Source organism: Crocuta crocuta, unplaced genomic scaffold (genome assembly GCF_008692635.1).
Source record: "Crocuta crocuta isolate KB4526 unplaced genomic scaffold, BGI_CrCroc_1.0 scaffold99, whole genome shotgun sequence".
Taxonomy (NCBI): domain Eukaryota; kingdom Metazoa; phylum Chordata; class Mammalia; order Carnivora; family Hyaenidae; genus Crocuta; species Crocuta crocuta.
Window position 1 is genome coordinate 7,359,822 of NW_027551560.1, and position 25,485 is coordinate 7,385,306.

Here is a 25,485-nt window from a genome sequence, read left to right on the forward strand (position 1 = left end):
TGCCTGTTTTCTGCTCTAGGATTTTGATGGTTTTCTGTCTCACATTTAGGTCTTTTCATTCATTTTGAGTTTATTTTTGTGTATGATGTAAGTGGCCCAAGTTCATTCTTCTGCATATTGCTGTCCAGTTCTCCCAGTACCATTTGCTAAAGAGATTGTCTTTTTTCCACTGGGTACTCTTTGCTGCTTTGTCAGAGATTAGTTGGCCATATATTTGTGGGTCCAAGTCAATGTTCTCTATTCTGTTTTGTTGTCTATATGTCTGTTCTTGTGCTGGTACCATACTATCTTGATGATTACAGCTTTGTAATAGAGGCTAAAGTCCAGGATTGTGACGCCTTGGTTTTCTTTTTCAACATAACTTTGGTTATTTGAGGTCTTTTGTGATTCCATACAAATTTTAGGCTTGTTTGTTCTAACTTTGAGAAGAATGCCAGTACAATTTTGATTGGGATTGCATTGAATGTGTAGATTACTTTGGGAAGTTTATACCTCTTAATCCCCTTTACTTATTTTGCCCATCCTTCACCCCCATGCTCCTCTGGGAACTGCCACTTTGTTCTCTGTATTTGAGTCTTTTTTTCTCTTCATTTGTTTTGTTACTTAGATTCCACATGTGAGTGAAATCATAGGATATTTGTCTTTCTCTGTCTGACTTATTTCACTTAGCATAATACCTTTAGGTCCATCTGTGTTGTTGTGAATGGCAAGATTTTATTCTTTTTTATGGTTGAGTAATATTCCATTGTATGTATATAATACATCTTTCTCCATTCATCTGTCTGTGGACAGTTAGGTTTCTTCCATGCCTTGGCTATTGTAAATAATGCTTCAGTAAACAATGTATCTTTTAAAATTCATCTTTTCATTTGGGGCAGGGGGAATAAATACCCAGAAGTGTCATCACTGGATCATATGGTAATTCTGTTTTAATTGTTTGAGGAGCCCCCATACAGCTTTCCATAGTGGCTGCACCAATTTGCATACCCACCAGCAATGCACAAGGATTCTCTTTTCTCCACACCCTCACCAACACTTGTTACTTCTTGTCTTTTTGTTATTAGCTATTCTGACTGGTGTAAGATTATACATCATTATGGTTTTGATTTTTGCATTTCCCTGATGAGGAGTAGTGTTAAGCATCTTTTCATATGTCTGTTGACCATATGTCTTCTTTGGAAAAATGTCTGGTCAAATCCTCTGCCTATTTTTTAATCAGACTGTTAGGGTTTTTTGGTGTTGAGATCTGTGAGTTCCTTATATATTTTGGGTATCAACCCCTTTTTGGATATATCATTTTCAAAACTCTTCTCCCATTTGAGAGGTTGCCTTTTCATTTTGTTGCTGGTTTCTTTCACAGCTTTTTATTTAATTTAATATAGTCCCAGTAACCTATTTATGCTTTTGTTTCCCATGGCTGAGGAGACAGATACAGAAAAATATTGCTAAACAGATGTCTTAAGAGTTACTGCCTATGATTGGGTATTTTCGGGGGTGGGATTTTATGGTTTGGGTTTTTAAGATTTAGGTCTTTAATCCATTTTAGTTTATTTTTGTGTATTATGTAAGAAAGGGGTCCAGTTTCATTCTTTTGCAGGTAGCTGTCCAGGTTTCCCAACACCATTTATTGAAGAAGCTGTCTTTCACTGCTGTGTATTCTTGCCTCCTTTGTCATAGACCAAGTGACCATATAAGCATGGGATTGGCTCTGGACTCTTTTCTGTTACATTGATCTATGCTCTTTGTTTTTGTGCCAGTCCACTACTGTTTTGTTATTATAGCTTTGTGATATAGTTTGAAATCTGGGATTGTAATGTATTCAGCTTTATTGTTCTTTCTCAAGAGTGCTTGGGCTATTTGGTGTCTTTTGTGGTTCCATACAAATTTTAGGATTGCTTGTTTCTAGTTCTGTGGAAAATACCATTGGCATTTTGATTTGGATTGCATTGAATCTATAGATTACTTTGGGTAGTGTGGACCTTTTAACAGTATTAATTCTTCCAATCCATGAATGTAGAATATCTTCTCATTTATTTGTGTTGTCTTCAAATTCTTGTATCATTGTCCTATAGTTTTCAGAGTAGAGGTCTTTTAACTCCTTCGTTCACTTTCTTCATAGGCATGCTATTCTCTTTAATGCAGTTGTAAATGGGTTTTTTTTTTTTTGTAATGTCTCTGCTGGTTCATTTTAATGTATAGAAATGCAACAGATTTCTATAGACTAATTTTGTATCCTGCAACTTTACTGAAATCATTTATTAGTTCTAATAGTTTTATGGTGGGTTATTTAGTGTTTTCTGTGTGTAGTATCATGTCATCTGCAAATAGTGACAGTTTTACTTCTTACCTATTAAAAAAGTTTTTTTTACATTTATTTATTTTTGAGAGATGGAGTGAGACCGGGTGTGAGCAGGGGAGGTGCAGAGAGAGAAGGAGACACAGAATCTGAAGCAGGCTCCAGGCTCTGAGCAAGTGTTCAGCACAGAGCCCAACATGGGGCTTGAACCCATAAACTGTGAGATCATGATCTGAACTGAAGTTGGACACTTAACTGACTGAACCACCCAGGCACCCACTTCTTACCTATTTCAATCTCTTTTACTTCTTTTTCATGTCTGATTGGTGTGGCTAAGACTTTCAGTACTATGTTGAATAAAAGTGATAAGAATGGACATCCTTGTTTTGTTCCTGGTCTTAGAGGAAATGCTTTCAGCTTTTTACCATTGAGTGTGATGTTAGCTGTGAGTTTTCATATATGACCTTTATTATATTGAGGTATGTTCCCTCCATATCCACTTTGTTGAGAGTTTTTATCATGAATTGATGTTGAATTTTGTCAGTGCTTTTTCAGCATCTATTGAGATGATCGTATCATTTTCATCCTTCATTTTGTTGATGTAGTGTATCACATTGATTGATTTGCAGGTATTGAATCATCCTTTCATCCCTGGAATAAATCCAGTGTGATTATGGTGAATGATCCTTGTAATGTGTTGTTGAATGCTATTTGCTAATAATATTTTATTAAGAAGTTTTACATGTGTGCTCCTCAGGGATATTGGTCTGTAGTTCTTTCTGTACTGTCTTTGTTTTGAGTTTGGTTTGAGAGTAATGCTGGCCTCATAGAATGAATTTGAAAGTATTTCTTCCTCTTCCATTTTTTAGAATATGAGAAAAGTATGTATAAATTCTTCTTTAAATATGTGGTAGAATTTACCTGTGAAACCATCTACTTCTGGAGTTTTTTGATTACTAACTCAATTTTGTTACTAGTAATTGGCCAGTTGTAGATTTTTTTTCTTCCTTATTCAGTCTTAAAAGATTGTATGTTTCTAGGAGTTTATCCATTTATTCTAGTTGTCCAATTTTTTGGTGTGTAATTGTTTGTAATAGTCTCTTACAATTCTTTGTATTTCTGTGATGTCATTTTTAAATTCTCTTTCATTTGTGATTTTAGTTATTTGAGTCCTCTCCCCCCCCACCCTTGATGAATCTGGCTAAAAGTTTATCAATTTTATTTGTCTTTTCAGAGAACTAGCTCTTAGTTTCATGGATCTTTTCACTGTGTTTTTAGGCTCTATTTCATTTATTTCTGCTCTGATCTTATTTCTTTTCTTCTATTCCTGTTGCGTTGTACCTCTTTTTCTAGTTCTTTTATGTGTAGTGTTAGATTGTTTGAGATTTTTTCTTGTTTTTTGAGATAGGCCTGGATCACTATAAACTTCCCTCCTAGAACTGCTTTTGCTGTGTCCCAAAGATTTTGGGCCCTTGTGTTTTCATTTTATTTGTCTCAAGGTATTTTTTATTTTCTCTTTGATTTCTTCATTGACCCATTTGTTTTTTAGTAGCATGACACTTAGCATCCACATGTCTGTCTGTTTTTTCCCGTTTTATTCTTGTAATTTCTAGCTTTATATTGTTGTGATCAGAAAAGATGCTTGATATGATTTCAGTTTTTTAAATTTTTTGAGATCTGTTTTGTGGCCTAATGTGATTTATACTCGAGAATGTTCCATGGCATTTAAAAAGAATGTGTATTCTGTTGTTTGGGGATGGTTTGTTTTATATCTGTTAAGTCTGTCTGGTCTAATGTGTCTTTCAAAGCTACTGATTGATTTTCTGTCTGGATGATCTATCCATTAATGTAAGTGGGGTGTTAAAGTGTTGTACTATTACTTTTATCACTGTTGATTTCTCCCTTTATGTCTGTTAACATCGCTTTTTGTTCAGGTGCTCCTATGTCAGATGCAGAGATATTTGCAATTGTTATATTCTCTCCTTGGATCAATCTTTTTATCATTATGTAACACCCTTTGTCTCTTGTTATGGTTTTGTTTTAAAGTCTATTTTGTCTGGGGCGCCTGAGTGGCTCGGTTAAGCGTCCGACTTCAGCTCAGGTCATGATCTCACGGTTCCTGGGTTTGAGCCCCACATCGGGCCCTGTGCTGACAGCTCAGAGCCTGGAGCCTGCTTTGGATTTTGTGTCTCCCTCTCTCTCTGACCCTCCCCTGCTCATGCTGCCTCTCTCTCTCTCAGAAATAAAAATAAAACATTAAAGTAAATAAATAAATAAAGCCTATTTTGTCTGATATAAATATTGCCACCCCAGGTTTTTTTGTTTTTTTTTTTTTGCTTCTGTTTGCATGGTAAATGTGTTTTCCATCGCTTCACTTTGTCCCTGTGTGTCTTTAGATGTGAGTGGGTCTTGCTTTATCTTTTAAGTCACCCTATGTCTTTTATTGGAGTATTTAGTCCATTTACATTTAAAGTAATTATTGATAGGAATGTATTACCATTTTTAAAATCATTTTCTGGTTGTGTTTTAATTTCTTTTCTGTTCCTTCTCTCTCTTCCCTTGTGATTTGATGACTTTCTTAATGTTATGTTTGGATTTCTTTCTCTTTATTTTTTGTGTCTATTATAGGCTTTTGGTCTGTGGGTACCGTGAGATTCATATGTAACATCTTGTGTATTTAGCAGTCTATGTTTGAACACGTTTTAAAAGCACAGGTTGAGAAATTGTATGGCCCCTGTTAATATTTGGAATTTCCTAAGACAGTAAGAATCTTAAATAATTGTTCTGGTCTTTTATAATCTGTTTTAACTTTAGAGGCTATTCATAGAAAGTTCTATTTCTAAAAGTACTTTTAACATTTTTTAAGTAATTTCAGTGTGTTAGTAATTTAGAACATTTTATCATTTTTATTTTGATGTGGGTTACCTGTATAAGTATATAATTTTTTTAATGAGATTTCCTTAAGAAAAAGGACATTGGAATGTATTTTTTTCTCTCTTGAATATATAAAAGCATTGATGTGGACATACTGTGTGACTAGAGCAATTCTCACTGCTTTTCAGTGATGTGGAGCAGACCGCACCAATGGAAGAGACTACAGCGGAAGAGTCCCCGGGCCCCCTGGAGGAGGAATCTCCAGCCAAGTGAGTTGGTTGTTGTTGGTCTTAACTTTTCCCACGGGTTGTTGTTGGTCTTAACGATTTCTAAGAGAGCTTCACAGAACAGGAAGCTCAGCCTTTTGTTATATCACAGGTTGACCTTAATGTATTAATGAATAATCAAAGTAATTAATAATTCAAAGAATCTAATGAATGGTTATTAATGATAATTATAATGATAATGATAATTACTGAGTTAAATTTAAGTATCCCATGCAGTGCCCACAACCTCTTTCTGATGGGCAGCCTGTACTACAATGATTCTCCCTCTTGTCAGTACCCTCGTCTCTCGTTCCTCTATTCTGAGTCCATCCTCCCTCTTTTCTTCATGGAGCTTAGGTCCCTGGTTCACCTCTAGCATGCTTGCCCAGTCCTTAACCCCCCTTGCCCTTGGACTTCTGTTGTGCCTTGCTAGCAAAACCTGCCTCCTGGATGACCACTGGCTGTCTGCCTTCTCTTTGCCTGCCCCAGCAGCTGAGCACTGCCCACAGCAGAGCCGACAGGAGCCCCTGTAAATTGTTGGTCACGTGCATCCTGTCAGAAATGAGCCCCAAAACACTGCCCAGCATTCCCTTTCTCTACTCACTCTTTCTCCCACCCTCTACAAAGACCAATTCCATCCTTCTTGACCCCTCGAAGCCCTGACACTGTCCCCACTTTCCCCTTCCCCCATCCTTCCCATACCACCTCTTTCACTTTCTGGACATAACTTTGCCTCCTATGTCACACAGAAATTGGGAGCCATCAGCTGGAAAGTTTATCATCTTCTTGCTCTTAAAGGTACACACCTACCTGTACCTGCACACCTCCTGCTTCCCTGCCTCGTGGTAAGAAAGAGGCGCCATCTCTCTTGCCACTTCTTCAGGCTTTGAATCCTATCTCCTGCTGACTGTGCGGAAACCTCACACCATCAATCAGCTCTTCCCTCGTGGGTCTGCTCACCTTCCTCCCAACTCCAGTCGTCATCAGCAGTTTAAATGTGCTCGGTGTCTCCTATTTTAAATTTTCTACTCTTGCCCCACATTCTCCTTTACCTGCCTTTTTTCAGGGTTGTGTATACTCTTCCTTTACTTTCTCCCTCTCACTTATGCCTTGCTTCACTCCAGGTCTGGCTCTGTCCCCACTGCCCTTCAGAAACGGTCACCACATGTCTCCACACCTAATAGATATTTCCGTCTGCATCTTTCTTGACCTGTCAGAGCATTTGGCTTTATTGATTTCTTCTTAAGCTCTCCTTCCCTGGTTTCTGTGATGTCTGCACTCTTCTGGTTTTCTCACTGCCTCTCAGCTTCTCTGCACTCATTCTTATGTTTCTGATCTCTTAAAATGTTGAGTTCTTCAGGGCTCTGCCTTAGGCCCTCTTCTCTTTAGTGTCTTTTATAGGATCTCCCACACCCTGCATTCATGTATCGGGTTGTCATTCATGTATTGACTCCAGAGTGTATACCTCTGGCTCCCACCTTCCGCCTGGGCTGCAGTGTATGTTCTAGCTGCCAATTCTGGACACCTCCCCATGGATATCTCACATCTGCTCCACGTGTCCAGGAGAAGTGTGTCCTCATTAGGTGTTTCCATCTTGTGGAATAGCCCATTACCATCCATCCAGCTGCACAAACCAGAAACCTAGGAGTCATCCTTGAGACTTCCTTCCTCTTGACCCCCTACATTCCCCAAATCCAGTCTGTCACCCTGCCCTGGTGATTATACCTTCTCCTCTCCTCTTATCACCATCATCTCATCCCTTCTGTCACCACAACTCCTAAGGAGCTCCCTGCTTTCTCACCTTGGACCAGCCATTTGTGTACCATAGTGGCTTTCACACTGGCATTCTGATTGTCATGCCCCCACCCCTCATGTGAGACCCCCGGTGGCTTGCTGTTCTCTTCCTGTCCCTTGACCTGAACTTCACTGTCCTACGTGGTCTGTATCCTGCAGAGCCCTCAAGTGCAGCCACTCGTGTGCCTTCTTTAGGTTCACCACATGGACCTAATGTCATGTTCTCAAGGACCTTTCCTTCTGGCTCTGTTCCATACATGCCAAAGAGCTTTGGCACGTGCTGTTGCCTTTTTTTTCCCCATACCTCTCCTCCAAATTCCCTTTCCCCTTCACCAATTTAACTCTTACTCATCCCTCAACTGCCAAGAAGCAAGGTGTCCAGTGGTTAAGAGCACAGACCACGAGCCAGCATGTAGGTTCACATCTCAGCTCTGCCGCTTATTAGTTTGGACAAGTTATTCTCCCTGTGCCAGTTTTCTTCATTTGTACAATGGGAATAATAATAGTACCTATATCAGAGTTGTTATAAGGATTGGTTGGGTGTGTGGGGGGGGTGTCAGTCACAGAGTGGGGCCTGGCGTGTAGTTAATGCTATAAAATATCTGCTGTTATTATTTTTCTTATTGCAAAAGTAAAATGCTGCAGTGATTGATAATTATGAAAGCTGTTAATTTACTGTTCAGAACGAGGAAATGTATTTAATTAAAGAAAGAAATTAATAATAGACAGTTAACTAAGGAAGTAGATTAACAGTTTATATGAATGTTGAGAAAGTGAGTTAACTAGATCCCTTTAGGAAAAATTATCTTTTTCGAGCCAATAAACTGTTTCTACAAATTCAGGTTATGTAAGGCAGAATAATAAATTACAGCGTAACTCTAATTTATGGAACTGATTGAGGTACCCTCGCTTTCATAATATTAAATAGGCAAAATATTTCTTTCAGTCAGTTACTCTGAAAGACAAAATTCTAAATGGTTTTATGGCTGTCTCACTGTCTATAGTGCCCTAGCAGAGCTAGCTGGCAACCCTGCTCTCTCTCCTCTGGCTCCTACAGCGGACAGTGAGCATCTAGTTAGATCTGCAGGAGCTGCGCTGCTGTGCAGCCACATGGCCAGACTTGTGGCCGCCCTGCTGTGACATTCTTGTATCTGCACAGCCCCGTCACACTTTAAAATTATCACTAAAATTCCTGGTAATACAATTACAGGTTTTTGATAATTTCAGAATTAGGTTTGAATTTGAGAAGTACATTTGATGATGGTGATGCTCTCCCATCTCCGCTTTATCTGCATGTTGATCTAACACTCAGGTTTGGGCACCCAGCCAAAATGTATACTCAGTGCGCTGCTCAGTTTTGAACTTCCTGATAGATTAATTTAATATACCCTCACTTACGTTCAAACATACACCCCGAAGAATATATATTTTCCTCAGATTGGACACATTTTGTTTACAGTTATGTGCTTTGCCCTTCCTTCCTTCCCTCCTTCCCCCTTTCATTATAGAAGTATTGCACATTCCTTATCACATGGTGTTCTTGTGTTGGAAGACGCTTGTGACAACTTCCCGGGAGTATTTTGTTACAAGACTAGAGCATTTGTTGTGTGCCAGGAACTTGAAATGCTTCCATGGCTTAACTCCTCAATCCTTTGCTGCCCTTTAGTGAAGGAGGAGATACTGTTACTATCCTCATATGGAAACACAGAGGCTAAAGGGCTTGCTAAGTGGCCACTAGATGTTGTGGGACTGACATTCTCTTATCTATAATGAATGGTAGGAATGGTTGACAGTGCCATATCCACTAGTTTGCTCTGAAGAACTGAATAGGGGAGAAGATGCTGGTTCTGTGAGCAGAGGAGGGGCTGCTAGGGTTGCTGAGGACTTCCCTATTCAGTAATATAGAATGACATTCCCTTCCTTCCTTAAAATAAAAAAGTCCTTATGAAAAGAGTGTTAAGGAAGCATCATTACAAAACACCTGCAATGAAATATTTTTCATTGTAATTAGTTTACAAGTATTTTTGCTTAGACAATGAAGATAGTCATGTGTTGAATTTTCTTAAAGCTGGGAAACACCTCTTTAAAATTTATATGGCAAATTTCTGAGGAGCTCAAAGTTTAGCATGAAATTCGCTTTCCTCTCAGTACTTGGAAGTAAGAGGTGTTACTTACATATTGGGTTCAATTTACTTGCCCTGGTTAAGTATTTAGTTGATAAAATTTTATTTCTAGAACCCAGTTTTTTTGGTTCCCTTGCACCCTTTCGTATATTGAGGTGAAAAGATATTGTCTGAATGGATATTTGGACAGTTGATGTTATGTATGTTTTCTGTGTCCACATCTTGACTATCCTCCATCTCCGTGCATTTTTCTGCCCTATTACTCCCTAAAGAGCACAGAGGTGGAGTCTGGGCTTTGGAGACAGAATGAATAGGTATGAAACCTGACTCTTCCATTTGTTAGCTGTATGACCTGTGCCTCAATTTCCTTATCTATAAAATGGAGCTATTTTTTAGGTAATGTTTTTATTTATTTCTGAGAGAGAGAGACAGCATGAGCAGGAGAGGGTCAGAGAGTGAGGGAGACACAGAATCTGAAGGAGCCTCTAGGCTCTGAACTAGCTGTCAGCACAGAGCCCGACGGAGGGCTCGAACCCACAAACCGAGAGATCATGACCTGAGCTGAAGTTGGGTGCTTACTGACTGAGCCACCCAGGTGCCCCTAAAATGGAGCTAACTTGTGGGATTAATTATCATGACCAAATTAATGTAAAGTGCTTTGAATAGCATCTGGCACCTAGGAAGCATACAGCAAATGCTACCATTATTGCCCCATGTATGTTTTAAATAAAGTAACAGTTGTTAAAACAATTCTATTTTTTCTATAATTTCACCCATATAGAAACAAGTGTATAACTATCAAATTTGCATATAATATTATTCATGTTACAAGTCATAGATTAAGCCACCTTATATCTGTAAGCAGCTTTAATGGAAAATCATCTCCCAAGATTTTTGGTAGTAGACCAAGAACTGTGAAGGTCTTTGAATTAGTCACATTGGGGAGGGGTGCTGTTAAATTTGGAGGATGTAAATAGCAATTATAATGCTTTTATAACTGTTAGAAATATAATCACTTTCATCCCTCCTGGAACTGAGGGATTAATTATACATCTCTTCCTGTTGAAAATCCAGTCTTTGCTAAAACTGCCAGTAAAAACTGCATTTAGTGCCAATTCAAATAGGATAGAAATGGGATCTGCCTCACAGAACTTTCATTGAATGTGTTTCTTGTAATAATCTGTAGTCAATAGAGAATAAGGTTAAGAAGTCTATCCTTAGTGATTTTGCACTGCTCCCAACATGGTTTGTTGCAATGACAAATGGTAGAGGAGAATGCACAGGGGGCATCTATACGTACACTTGGGAATGGGGTGCCCCAAAGTGAACAGGGTCAGGGTGGTGATTTTCAAGGAGGGGGAATCACTTGCAGCAAATGCTCTCTTCTAAGATCTCCACTGTTTGCTTCACTTTGGGTGTCTATGTATTACTTAAAGACTACATTCTTTTAATATTTTTTTTAATGTTGATTTTTGAGAGAGAGAGAAAGAGAATGAGAGGAGGGGCAGAGACAGAGGGAGACACAGAATCTGAAGCAGGCTCTAGGCTCTGAGCTGTCAGAACAGAACTGGATGTGTTGCTGAAACCCACCAACCGTGAGATCATGACTTGAGCCAAAGTCAGATGCTTAACCAACTGAGCCACTCAGGTGCCCCAAGACTACATTTTTAATATGCCTTATACTTTTCTGTTCTAGCCCTTCATGTTTATATATGATGTTCTTTAAGATAAGCAAACAGAAACATATGTTTGAAACATATGATACAGAAACATATGAAAGCATAGGATATCCATCTTTCTCTAACTGACTCATTTGACTCAACATAATACCTTCCAGTTCCATCCACATTGCTGTAAATGGCAAGATTTCATTTTTTCTCATTGCCAAGTGTAGTATTCCATTGTATATATAAACCATGTCTTCTTTAACCATTCATCAGTTCCATCTAAAGTTTTTTACAATTCCTTAAATATCTGGGCAGTTTGTCAGTTTCCCTGATTATCTCAAAATCTCTTTTTAAAACAACCTATTTGTTGGAATTAATATTGAAATATACTTCTCAAAAATATATGTCACTCACTGGATGTGAACGGTCTCAATAATACTGTTCTAAAAAGAGATGAGATATACAAATTTTTAGTATATACAGTTTTACAAGCTTTGACATCCATATACACTTATAAAACCATTACCACAATCAAAATAATGAGTGTATCCATCAACCCCAGTTTCCTTTATTCCTTTTGTAATCCTTCCTTCCTGCCCCTTTCCCCTAGGCAGCCAGTGATCTATTTTTTCTCACTAAACATTAGTTTGCAGTTGCTACAATTTTATATAAATGGAATCACACATGTATTCTTTTTTTGTCTGTGTTCTTTCACTCGAGTGTACTTCTTTTGAGATGCATCCATGTTGCTGCATGTATCAATAGTTTGTTTTTATTGAACAGTATTCCACTGTACAGATAGACTGCAGTTTCTTTATCTGTCTACGTGATAGTCATTTGGGTTGTTTCCAGTTCTTGGTATTACAGATAAAATTGCTGTGAACATTTTTGGGTAGTATTTGTGGCATGTACATTTCCATGTCTCCCATGTAATGCCTAGGAGTGGAATGGTTGGATTATATGGCAGGTGTATATATAACTTTTTAAGAAACTGCCAAACTCTTTTCTGAAGTGGTTGTTCCAGTTTTTATCATTTTTAGCCATTATGATTCATATCTCATTGTGGTTTTAATTTACATTTCCCTATTGACTAATGACGTTATTAAGCACCTTTTCACAGATTATCTGCCATCTGTATATCTTCTAATAAAGAGTGTTGAAATTGCCCATTTTATAACTATTTTCTTATTACTTTGTTTTGAGAGTTCTTGCAAGCCCTCTATCAGATACATGATTTTCCAATATTTTCTTCCATTCTATAGCCTCTCTTTTCTTTCTCTTGACAGTGTCTTTTGAAGAGCATAGGTTTTTAATTTTGATAAAATCCACTTTATCAGTTTATTTTTCTTTTATTGATCTTGCTTTTGGCCTCAAATCTAAGAAATCTTTGCCCAGATAGTACCACAAAGATTTTCTTCTATAAGTTTAATGATTTGGCTTTTGTATTTAGGTCTGTGATCCATTTTGAGTTGATTTTTGTATACAGTGTGAGGTATGGACCAAAGTTCCCTTTTTTTCTTCTTGGTATATGTGTATCCAGTTATTCCAGCACATGAAACACCATGGTTAAAAATCAGTTGCCCATTTATGTGTAGGCCTATTTCTGTACTTTATGTTCTGTTCCATTGGTCTGATTATATTACACTAATATTACACTATCTTGATTATTCTTAAGCTGCTCTTAATCTATGTGTTTTTTTTCTTTCCCTTGTAATTTATTTGTCTAAGAAACTGGGTCATATGTCCACAAAATGTTTCCCAGAGTCAGAATTTTACTCAGTGCCTCCCTGTGGGCAGTGGTATGCTGGTAAATACTCAACATCTGGCTCTCTAGGATGAAAAAGCCTGGATCTGTTGCATTTGGCTGGTTTTTGTGGTGTAAATATTTCCACCATGGCTGATTTAAAACTATCACTGTGTCATACTGAATGCAGAGTTGGGAAGAGATAAACAATAGTGTACTATTATGTAACATTTCCACTGTACACATACATTAAGTATAATTAACCCCAAGAACATGGATAAGGGTAAAGTATAGTGGAATAATTAGAGAATAATGAATTGTGATTATTACCCTTAATATAGCTAATTATAATTTATATAATTCAATTTTTAATAATAAATGAATTTAACAGCCAGCTCACAAAATTCCTAAAAATTGAACAACTGGCTGTGAGCCAGTTCGAACTGGTGCAAGTTAATTCCAACACCAGCCGTGTTGTAGAGTAGTTGAACAAAGTTCTCTGTCCCCTGCTTGGGGCGCCTGGGTGGCTCAGCTGGTTAGGCATCCAGCTCTTGATTTTGACTCAGGTCATGATCTCATGGTTTGTGGGATTGAGCCCCACATTGGGCTCCACACTGACATTACAGAGCTTGCTTGGGGTTCTGTCTCCCCCTCTCTCTCTGCCCCTCCCCACTCATACTTGCTCACTTTCTCTCTCCAAATAAATACAAAAATAAAGGAAAAACAACTTAAAAAAAGAGTCGGATGCTTAACCAACTAAGGCACCTGGGCACCCCACTAGCTTGATATTTTAAAGTCACTTTACAAGTATCCCTGTTTTGAATGGTCTGTGATTAAGTTTCTCTCCTGATTTCACTAATAGTTTTCATATCATTAACCTCTAACGTAGGACAGGTTACATTAGCCCTTCTGTGAAGGTATTCTAGATTTGATTCCCTTCCCACTCACCACCTAATTATTTTTTCTTATAAACTTTATTGAACTATAATTCCCATACTGTAAAATTCAGCCATTTAAACTGCACTATTCACTGGTTTAGGGTATATTACATAATACATATAACGTAAAAATCGCCATTTTAAGCTTTTTCAAGTGTGTAGTTTATTGGCACTAATTACATTCACATTGTGTGCAGCCATTACCACCATCCATGTCCTGAGCATTTTCATCATCACAGACAGAAACTCTGTATCCATGAAACAATAAATCCCATTTCTCCCTCCCTTTAACTTCTGGTAACCTCTGTTCTTGTCTCTGTGAATTTGCCCGTTGTAGGCACCTCATATAAGCGGCATATATTTGTCCTTTTGTGTCTGGCTTCTTTCTTTTATTTTTATATACTATATTTGTGTATATATTGTATAATATATAAAAATATATTATCTCGGGGCGCCTGGGTGGCTTAGTCGGTTAAGCGTCCGACTTTCGCTTGGGTCATGATCTCNTATTATCTCTTTTTTTGGTGGTAAAATACATGTAACATACAATTTACAATTTTAATCATTTTGAAGTGTACGGTGAAGTGACAGTGCATTTACAGTGTTATGCAACCATTGCCATTATCCAGTTCCAGAACACTTTCATCATTCTGTACCCATTTAGCGGTCATTCCCTGGCCACCCTGCCCCCAGCCCCTGGCCACCGCTAATCTGTTTGTCTCCATGAATTGGCCTTTTCTGGGTATTTCATATAAATGGAATCGTACATAAGCTTTGTGCCTGGTTTATTTCATTTGGCATAATGTTTTCAAGGTTTATCCATATTGTAACATGTCTCAGTACTTCATTTCGTCTTATAGCCAAGTAGTATTTCATAATTTTAAAGATACCATATTTTATCCACTCATCAGTTGATGGCCAGTCAAGCTGTTTCCATTCTTTCTCTATTGTGAACAATGCTGCTATAAACAGCATTATTGGGGACACCTGGGTGGCTCAGTTGATTGAGCATCTGACTTTGGCTCAGGTCATGATCTCATAGTTCATGAGTTGGAGCCCCGCATTGGGGCTCACCGCTGTCAGCGCGGAGCCTGCTTCGGATCTTCTGTCCCCCTCGATCTCTGCCCCTCCCCCACTGGCTCGCTCGCGCGCTCTCTCTCTCTCTCTGTCTCTCTCTCCCTCCCTCTCTCTCTCTCAAAATAAATAAACTTAAAAAATAAAATAAACAGCGTTACTGAACTGCCATTTGTGGCAGTGCCATGGTGTTTTCACACAGACACATGATGTTGCTTTTCCTGGATATGTACCTTGGAGTGGTATTGCCAGGTCAGATGGCAACTTGTGTTTACATTTTTGAGGATCTGCCAGACTGTTTTGAGAGTGGCCACACCATTTCATATCCCCCCACCCCCAGCAATGTATGAGGTTCCAGTCTTTCCACATCCTCCCCAGCACTTGTTCAGTGTATTTTTATTCTAATCATCCTACTGAGTATGGATGGGTATAAGTCATTGTGGTTTTCCTTTCCATTTCCCTGATGGCTAATGATATTGAACATCTTATTGGCTATTTGTATATCATGTTTGGGAAAACGTCTATTCAGAGCCTTGCCTGTTATTCAGTTGAGTTATTTCTTTTCATTGAGTTGTAAGAGGCCTTTTTGTATGCAAGATATAAGTCCCTTATCAGATATATGATTTGCAAATGTTTTCTCCCATTCTGTGGATGGGCTTTTTACTTTCTTGGTGGTACCAAGAAAGTAAAACTTTTGCAGCACAGAAGTTTTCAGAAGTTTTGGTGATGTCTAGTTTATCTCCTTTTTCTTTTAAGTTTATTTATTTTGAGAGAGAGAGAGAAAGCGTATGCTTACACAAGAGGGGAGGGGCAGAGAGAAGGAGAGACAGAATCCCAAGCAGACTCCACGACATTAGTGCAGAGCCCCATGCAGGCAGACTCATGAACTGTGAGATCATGACCTGAGCCAAGATCTTAGTCAGACGCTTAACCGACTGGTCCACCCAATCACCCATTTTTCTTTTGTTGCTTACACTTTTAGTGTCACATGTAAGAAACCACTGCCTAATCTAAGGTCATGAAGGTTTATGCCTGTGTCATCTTCTGAGGGGTTTACATTTCTAACTCTTATATTTATGGTGTGAGGTAGGGGTCCAACTTCCTTCTTTTGCACGTGGACATCCTGTTTTCCCAGCAGCATTTGTTGAAAAGACCATTCTCTCTCCTTTGAATTGTTTTTGGCACCAACTTGAAAAAAAATCAGTTGATTGTAAATGTGAGGATATCTTTCTGGGCTCTGAATTCTAGTCCATTGGCCTATATATCTTCTCTATTCTTTTGAAATCTCATGAATTTAAAGAGCATATTTACACAAGTATGTATTTGTAACCCATGTTTTATAACTCTGTTCATGGTTGCCTATGTTTGTTTTGTTACAGTAGCTTCTCCATTTTCTTCTGTAATTATCTCACTTTGTGTGTAATGCCATCTAGGAAGTGAATGCCTGGTGGTCAAGTGTAATGCTAATAGGATTGGTGCAGTTCCCATTTTTCAAAGACCGCTTTGAAAACAAAGTGGGGCAGCTGGCCGACTCAGTTGGAGGGTGTGACTCCTGATTTGGGGCTTGTGAGTTCGAGTCCCACATTGGGCATAGAGATTACTTTAAAAAAGAAAAAAGAAAACACACAGGAAGTATCTTCAGTTGGCAGTGACAGCATAAAATGATTAAAATATGGAAGCTTGTGGTTCAGGGATTTTCTTACCTTATGTAAATATGAGATACAGTTCTATGATAGTATGCTAAACTAATAGTGATAACTTTTTCATTGCGAAAGTAGACATTTTAGACACATCACAAACTTCTGCTTTTTCATAGAGTTCCTGAGTTGGAGTTAGAAGAGGAAACTCAAGTTCAAGAGATGACCCTGGATGAATGGAAAAATCTTCAAGAACAGACAAGACCAAAGCCTGAGTTTAACATCCGGAAACCTGAGTCTACTGTCCCTTCCAAAGCAGTGGTGATACACAAGTCCAAATATAGAGATGATGTAAGCATGACTTTCTTATCTAGAGGTAATCTTCATTGTTACCTTACTGGAAACCACGTGGACCCTTTCCACTTCTAGTGTGAAAATGGGACATTCGTAGTTGGCATTCTAGTTTCTACCTAAGTAATCAGCTATGATGTGTGCCTAATTTTATCTGTGTGTGTATCGTTCATAAAAATAGTTGAAACTTGGCCTATCGACACTTCATACAAGGCAGTTTCAGTAACAGTGCATCTTCTGCTCACCCCACAGCTGTGCTTTTACTGCACAAATACTGTATGTTAATTGCATTTCATTTTTGTCTCAAGAGAGGTAGTATCTCATGAACAGTGCTGTTTCAAGGGATTTCATGATTAGATTATTCTCAGCTCATGTTCTTAGTAAGAGCATTTTATCGATCATTTGAAACCTGTTGGAGTTCTGTGCTGTGTCACTGCAGCAGTTCTGTCCCCGCCTCATAAGTGCTGGCACCCGGGAGGAGCCCCTGAGACAGTGTGGCCGCCTGGTCACACCCTGCTGCCGCAGCCAGGATTGCTCACACTGTTCCTCCCTCCTGTGAGGGCCTTGCTTTTCATGCTCTGTGTTCAGCCCTTTTCCGGAAGCCTTGGCTTTGAAAACGTCTCCCAGCATATATTGATGCAGATGGTCAGTGAGTCATGTAATCACATTCTGTTTAAGTTACTGAACTTAGGGGTGCCCTGAACATTCTTGTTTTAAACTTTAGGATTCATGTCATTCAGTCACAGCTCTTTATCTTGATACACGTCTCTGTGTCAATGATGGTGGTGGCTACACTCTTCCTTCCTGCTGGAGATTATACACTGACTTTCCGTTTGACACCGTGTTGCTTTGTCTGTATTTCTGTTGACACTTTGATTAGTTGTGTTCTTTGAATGAATACTTTCCTCAGAGGGTCATTTATAATACAGGATGCCTTACCGCCTCCAGTCTCTTCCAGGCCTTACTGAGTAAGATGTTTGGAGCCACTCCACTAGCTGTTATACACAGGCAGCCTGGAGGCAAGAGCCTTCTTCTCTTGGAAGTCTCTGTGAGGTATTCCTTCAAGTCCATCAGCTAACTCGGTTGGCTCTTTTCCTATTCACTTATGTTCTTTTTTGTTCTGGGCCATTGTAAATAAAGCTTTTCCTAAAACAAATGTGCTGTCAGGATGTGAAATGTGCAGCTGACATGTTAGGTAAAAATAGCAGCTGTTTTTCCTGCATCCACACCAGATTCATCCTCCCTGGCTCCAGAGAGAGGTCTCCTGGAATATCTGAAGCAACTGGGTTAGCTGAGTCATCCAGCTTGGTCTCCACGAAGCACATGTCTTTGGTCTCTTGTTAAGGTTACAGCATTGAAGGTTTTAGCCAGGAATTGTTCTGAAAGCAACAAAAGCCAAATCTTAGGGTCACTGATTTACTTTGTTGGGCATCCTAAGAGACAAAACACTGGAGTAATGCCTCGTGTTTGCAAAGTTCAGACCACTGGCAGCCTGTGAATGAGCCGGATCCTTTCAAGAAAGCACATTCAGTATTGTCCCAGGCACTGCAGCCCCAACTCCTGCATGGCCCTCCTCCCCACCCCTGCACGGCTGCCCCCACTCCACACACTGAGAGCCCGCAGTTTTCTGAAGCAGGTGGTAGGCTGTTACTTGGCCTCTTACTGGTTTTTTGTGTCTGTCTTTTTACCAGAGTGTCAGTGCTCCTGAATCATTCTTTCCTTCACCTTTTTAGCTTTTTAGGCCTCTGCTTTACTTTAATGCAGCTTTGAAGACAACACAAATGTTAAACATGAACCCTGTAATGAACAGATGGCCTAAAGGAGTTGATATGTTCAGGGAAACTTGATTCCATTTCCTGGACAAGTTGTGGTAGGAATGTTTAGCATTGTAGCACTTAAGAGATTCTCATCCAAGATCATTGGCAGATTTTATGTAGATTTATGTTTTACTCAAAAGTGAGAGGGTTTTTTTAATCTATTATTAGGAATTGAAGCCAAATCAAATTTGGAACAAGATTTATTTAATATAGTCTTCTTTTAACAAGAAACAGAACTTATTTGACCTCTTATATAATAAAATGTAATTTCTTAAAGCATTTTGGCCAAAATAGTTCTTAAAAAGCAGCCTGAATTCTTTCTGCAAGAATTGTCAGATAACCATATTCTGTTGTTTTACTATTTTCCTAGATTTTGAGTCAGAATTGTTTATTGTAAATCATGCAGTTTTTAACATATGGTATTTGTACAGTCAGCACCCACATTGAAGTGAGTTTTTCCATCAAGTTCTATTCTAGGAAGGTGATATTTCCTTATTTATCAAAGTAGCATTTGTGAACAAATAAAAGGCAGAAATTAAAATGTTTTAATCTCAGCAAAATACATTTAGATATAAAAAATACATATAGAGGGGCACCTGAGTGGCTCAGTCAGTTAAGCGTCAGACTTCAGCTCAGTTCATGATCTTGCAGCTCATGGGTTCGAGACCCACATGGGGCTCTGTGCTGACAGCTAGCTCAGAGCCTGGAGCCTGTTTCAGATTCTGTGTCTCCCTCTCTCTCTGACCCTCCCCTGCTCACACTGTCTCTCTCAGAAATAAATAAAACATTAAAAAAATGTTTAAATATATATATACATATATATATAGATTGCTGTTAGGCATGTCCAATCTTACATCTTAACCTGCCAAACTGGCAGAAACTTGGGTGTCACTTGAGTTAATAGTAAGTTGAGAGATGCTTGGATTAAGACGGTGAGTATGAGAACATGTGGCTGGGAAACGTGCAGAACCCCCAGAGCTGCGGGGTCCCTACCTCTGCCTTGCCCTGTAGCCCAGTGTCGACAGCACGTCAGGGAGAGCCACTGTCCCGCCGTAATGCCATATCGGCTCCCTGGCGGCATAGCGCTTGGACACCAAGCGAGTGAGTGTCCATGGAGACGGGTGTGTGTGTGTGTGTGTGTGTGTGTGTGTGTGTGTGAGAGAGAGAGAGGGTGAGAGAGAGATATATGCTGTAACTGTGTTTCAGATGGTAAAGGATGACTATGAAGATGATGCCCACGTTTTCCGGAAAGCAGCCAATGACATCACATCCCAGCTGGAGATTAATTTCGGTAACCTCCCTCGTCCTGGGCGTGGAGCCAGAGGTGGCACACGGGGAGGCCGGGGAAGGATCAGAAGGGCAGAGAACTACGGACCCAGAGCAGAAGTGGTGGTGAGTGTGTGTACTCTGTGCCCTGGACAGTTTTCTGCAGGAGGTGAGAGGATGAGGGGGCCCCAGGCTATGCCATTGGGAGGCCCGTTAGGGTCTACTGTCCTTTCCTGTGTCTAGAGTGGGTCTGGCATCCCAGTGTTCAGAACGGTGAGGTCAGCAGCATGGACACAGTTGGATACAGACCATTCGGTGGCCCTGGCCTCCATGGTTACCAAGGAGATCCACTGTCTGCCGTGAATGCACTCTCAGAACTAGAAAACTCACTCATCTGCATTAGACAAGATGCCCAGGCTTGGGATCCTATCAGATCACCTGACGGTTCCTAACTGTGATCCGATGGTGCTTTCAGGGGAGACAGGACCCTTCCTAAGGATTCAGGGCCTCCGTGACCTCCCCGGGTTCACCTTGTCACCTTAGACCATTCTTCCCTGCTCCTCAGCCAGCCCTTCTCTACCTCTAGTTCTTCACACAAGCATGTTTCTGACCCCACGGGGCATTTGCACCTGGTAGTCCTTCTACCCATTTGCTTGCTCACCTACAGTAGATCCTCTGACCTCGCTTCCTCAGAGAACTTTGGTCACATTTCCTTCCAGATCAGGTCAGAGTCCTTGAGCAAAGAATTTTCTTTTTCTTTGAAGCATTGTCTTCATTTGTAATTGTATTCTCACCGGTGTGATTATTGACCAGTGTCTGTTGTCTCTACAGTGGATGACACAAACCATGTCTACTTTTGCTCATTATTGGTTTCCCCAGTGCCCAGCACAATTTAAGGGTATAGTAGGCACTTCATAAATGTTTTATGAACAGATACAAGCATACTGTTCTCTCCCAGCTCAGACCTGCCCTCAGGGCCCCTCCCCTTCACCGTCAGGTTGCACTGTTTCAGGATCCATATTCTCTTTGCCCATTCACTGAGGTTTATCTCTGGAAGAACTTTCTCTTCTAGAAAACCTTACCTAACCGTGATATGCACTCAGCCACCAAATAGCAGTAGGTGCCCCTCCTGTGGGCCATTCATAAGCCATCTGTTGCTGAAGTTACCAGGCTATGACTTTCTCAGGGCTTCTTCCCTAACCCCAGGGAATCTCAGGGCAGGCAGGAACTGCCTTTAACCAACCTTGTATCTTCATATGGTAAATAGTCTAAGTCATGTTTATTGGATGACAGAGGTGCCAGATACAAAAAGGGTCACTCGGTCAGGATTTGTGGGAGGAAGGGAGGGAGGCAGTCAGTGCCGGCCGTTTTGCAGGGGGGACAAGAGCGAGTCTGAGAAGGGACCCTTCCGTGTCCCCCTCTCTGTGTCTCTTCCCACTGGGGCCCTGCCTTTCCCCACAGTGTTTGGGCTGCATCCACTGTCAGCACCTGCCTGGGTGAGAGCAGGCACGTGTTTCTCAGAGGGCTCTGCCCAGGTGGCAATGGCTAAAGTGAATGTTGGTTTAAAAACTTTTCTTTTCTTCTTTAGACACAAGACATTGCTCCCAACCCGGATGACCCTGAGGACTTTCCTGCTCTGGCCTGAGAGAGCCCTGTTTCCCTAGCAACCTAAAACAGCATTGGCATACCTATGAAGAGACTTTTCTTGCTGTGGGGAAGAGAGTCGGACTCTAAGAACAATAGATGTTACTTTTTCCCGTGTAGTGTGAATTCGTTACACTTTTTTGGTCTGGGGGCTGTGAGGTAGGGATTTCTCCAGATTCAAGGCAGCAGTTCCGGTTGGGGGCTTAGTCTGGCACTTTCACAAGAAGGTGGAGAATGGTGATTATTTTTTTATTTCAGTAATTCCAAATGAAGTTCAGAAATAATGTTTAAAATGTGTACATAGAGATTGTATTGAATCCTCCACAAAAACCTGGAGAGTAAAGATGTAAAATAGAATCTACTGAGACTACTTCATAAGGTGTATAAATGGGAAGGCTGTGTGCTTTAGTATTAGAGCAGATACCTGTAACAGCAACCATTAATGCAGTCACAGCCTAGTTTCCAGAGATTGAGGAAGTAAAATACACCTGTACTTACTGTTTACTTGTAAATGTTACAGTCTCCTGGGAGTTTTTGAGTTCTGGTTTTCATTTCACCAATCATTTTAAGCAGCTGGTGTGCAGCCATTGGCTACCACTCTGTGACAGAGAATTAGGAAAAGTGTTTTTTTTTTAATGGTGATTTAAACTACCTCGTGGTTTCTGTGTGTATGTACACACATACACGCACGCTTAGTATAAATGTGTATATTTAGTGTTTGGGTGGTTTTTAGGATGAGTATTAAGCATATGATTTTTAAAATCATATTATTTAATCCATCAATCAAGTGAAAGGGGGTCCAGGCAAAAGAGTGTTACACCTTACCACCATATCCTTTTCTCCCTCAAAACTAATATCTGAATTCAGTGCCCATGTACAGATGCCCTCTGTCCTTGGCCTGGCAAGACTTGTAAATAGTATTTATTGAACACTGCGTGCAGTTTTTCTCACCTAGCCCGTACACCAGTTTGAGTTCCTATTTCTTGCCTTTGGCGAATGCTTGGGGTTGGGGGCTACCTCGGTTTTCAGTAACTTGCCAAGTCCTGCCTTGCGCAGCAGAGTGAGTCTGCCGGAGCCCGCACTTGGCTGAGCACCCAGGGCAAGGACTGGGGTGGAGGCAGCTGTAAGCTGCGGGCAGCTGGGGTGATGCGTTCTCCACTTGACCGCAGAAACTGAAGATAACCTTTGCCTGTTGTCACAGTTAATATGCCTCTTTTGGAATCTGAACTTGGTCCCGGGATCTGTGCTTCTCCCCGCTTTGCTATACTGTTTAAGATGGCTCTGAACTTGAACCCAAGTGTAAATAAAGGTTGGTATTCCCTCCTAACTGTGTATAGAAAGCTGAATCCTTTTGGTCACTTTCAGGTTAAGAGAAAAGAACATGGAAAAAAGCCCAGTAGAAGCAATCAGCTGAACCTTCCCCCCCCCACCCCGCCCCGAGCCATGTGACAGACAGTTAAGGACCTTTGCTATGGGTGACTGTCCACCCTTGGTCTCTTATTATTAAATTAATATCTGAATATGAAGATATATTAACTGGTTGTTTTATTCCCTTTTCCTGGAAAGGACATAGTGAGTGGGAGTGACTTGATATAAGTCAAGTCTCAGGAGAGTGAATGTCAGTTTCAGCCATATGATCAGCTGGTACAGCGTGAGGCCGTGTCCTTCCTCAGCAGGCTTGATGCTGTGACGTGAAGTTACCCTGCCTGCCTTGGCTTTGAGATGGGCCCTTTCAAGAAAATTCCCTAGTGTTGTAAATAATGCCCGAAAAGCCCATAACACTGGATTTAATACTGTGTCTGCAAATACAGCATCCTTCCCAGGTGTACTGAAGATTCCTGTACCATGGAACAGTCTTGGGTCCTGTGGTTGGAAACCATTCTGGGGGACAGGATACAGTTTCTGAACCTGCAGAAGGCTTTGTTTGCTCACCAGGACTACCTCTTGCCAGCTGGTGGGGCAGATGGATGTTGGGTTTGGGTCCTGTGGTTGTCCACAGTCCAGTGCCCCAGGGAAGACCAAGCAGAAACGAAGAGCAGGGGAAATCTCTACCATGTCGTAGGGAAAATCAGAGCAGAAAGGAGGATTGTGTTGGGATGTAAGGCAAGGCCTTCCTGATCCAAGTCCCCCTACTACACTCTTGAGGTGGGTGTAGACCTGTTTCTAATAAGCAACTTAACACTGAGCAAATTGATCCCACAGAAGAAAACTAATGTGTCAGGCCCCAAGACTCTTGAAAAGCAGAGGTCAAGCATGTTTGAATTCCAAGGTCCGGTGTGCCAGCCCCACCCTGGGGGGACAGCAGTTGAAGATGTGATGGGGGGAGTAGTCCCAGGGCTGGGAGGTGGGGGAGTGTCACAGAGGGCTTTCGCCCCTGAAGGGAGCAGGGGTTGGCACCCAGCCTCAACTGGAAGAAAACCTAAGCTGCTTATCTGACAAGGTCAGGGAAGAGGTGGACTCCCGACAGGGGCTACCGCCAGGGAAGCGCCCCAGGAAGGTTAAAGTCATGCATTGGATGTTTCTAACGTCTGGCCAGGCTACTTGAGAAGCTGTACATCCTTCGCCTAATGTTGCTGATAAGCATTTGACGTCTTCACCCCATGCAAGGCAAGCCCCTCAGAGCCCGAGAGGCCGCAAGGGGGACCCGCACTTCTAGTGCTGGGTCACCAGTTCAGGGCTTTTCCTCCCTGTTGGCTAGGTCCTCCGGGCCACTTCAGTGCATGGCCACTTCACAGGTGAAGGCATGGTTTTTCTTTTGAGACAGTACCATGTGGTGCTGGAAAGTCCTATGGAGCTACTGGATCTGGGTCTCAAGCTGGGAAAGGTCAGCCCTCTTCTGAGCTATTCAGGAGCCCGCTGCCAACGCAGGTGGGGCTGCCCTCCCCTCCACATGGCGTCACCCATCCGGATGAGCATAGTTTCACTGTGAGAGATGATCTGCCCATCTCCTTTCACGGCTGCTGTGTCTCAGCCTCTACAAGGCTCACGGTCCATGCAAACAGCCACCCGGGATCCGCCCTCCTCTCCAGATCCTCCAACATCAGCCTGAGGTCAGTGCCTGTGACATGCCCCTCCTGTGTGAGGCTTCGCCTGGCTCTGACCCAGAGGGGTATTTATGTGGTAAAGAGAATGAGGAAGGGAAAAAGGTATTTTAAAAACATCTTTATTGTAGGGGTGCCTGACTGGCTCAATTGGTAGAGGATGCAAATCTTGATCTCAGGGTTGTGAGTTCGATGCCCATGTTCAGTGTAGGATTACTTAAAAATAAAGTCTTAGAAAAAAATATATATTGTAAAACAATATGGATACAATCGCAAATTTCCTTGTAACACCACCTAAGAAACTGATTTTCCAGAAGCCTGTCCAGTGCCCATGCCAACCACAGCCTCCCCCTCCACTGTCCCAACTTAGTCCCAAGGGCCATCCCTAACATTAAGGCTTTGCCCTTCATTTGGATCTGCAGGCTCCCCTCCCAGCCTTGGTGCAGGGCCTAGCGGCGTGAGGAGCGGGGCATGCCGGGGTGGCTGCTGTGTGCAGTCTTGCAACTGTCTCACGCTTTCCAGGCAGGGAGTGGGAAGGACAGTCTTGGTCGTCTTGGTCCCCAGCTGGCGCCTGATGAGATGAGGCCGAAACCAGATCCAGCCCTCCAGCAATTACTAGTCCCCCCGGCAGAACTGCCAGGAGTGGGGCAGGGAAAGGCCAGAGGACACAGGCTCCTCTGCAGGGGGCCAACGGGGCCGCGCTGAGTCCCTGCTGCGTTGCCGAGCGGCAAGTCACATGGTGGCCACACACAGCAGTAGCATAAGTGAGTCCCTCTTGAACACGTTCTCCTGAAAACACGACGGGATTAGAAGTGTTCTTAGAGGGGCGCCTGGGTGGCTCAGTCGGTTAAGTGCTGACTTTGGCTCAGGTCATGATTTCATGGTTCGTGGGGTAGAGCCTCAAGTCTGGCTCTGTGCTGACAGCTCTGAGCCTGGAGCCTGCCTCGGATTCT

At 41.5% G+C, this 25,485-nt stretch overlaps 1 protein-coding gene across 1 annotated transcript in view; it reads left to right on the top strand.

Moving 5' to 3' along the window:
- Positions 1–22,818, top strand: part of HABP4 (hyaluronan binding protein 4) — a 40,714-nt gene extending 17,896 nt beyond the window's left edge. The window contains exons 5-8 of the mRNA XM_077749535.1: positions 5,359–5,439; positions 16,593–16,764; positions 19,788–19,973; positions 21,436–22,818. Coding sequence (XP_077605661.1) covers positions 5,359–5,439; positions 16,593–16,764; positions 19,788–19,973; positions 21,436–21,492 — 496 coding nt within the window. The 3' untranslated portion in view covers positions 21,493–22,818. The remainder of the gene's footprint in view (positions 1–5,358; positions 5,440–16,592; positions 16,765–19,787; positions 19,974–21,435) is intronic.
- The last annotated feature ends 2,667 nt before the right edge of the window (positions 22,819–25,485 follow it).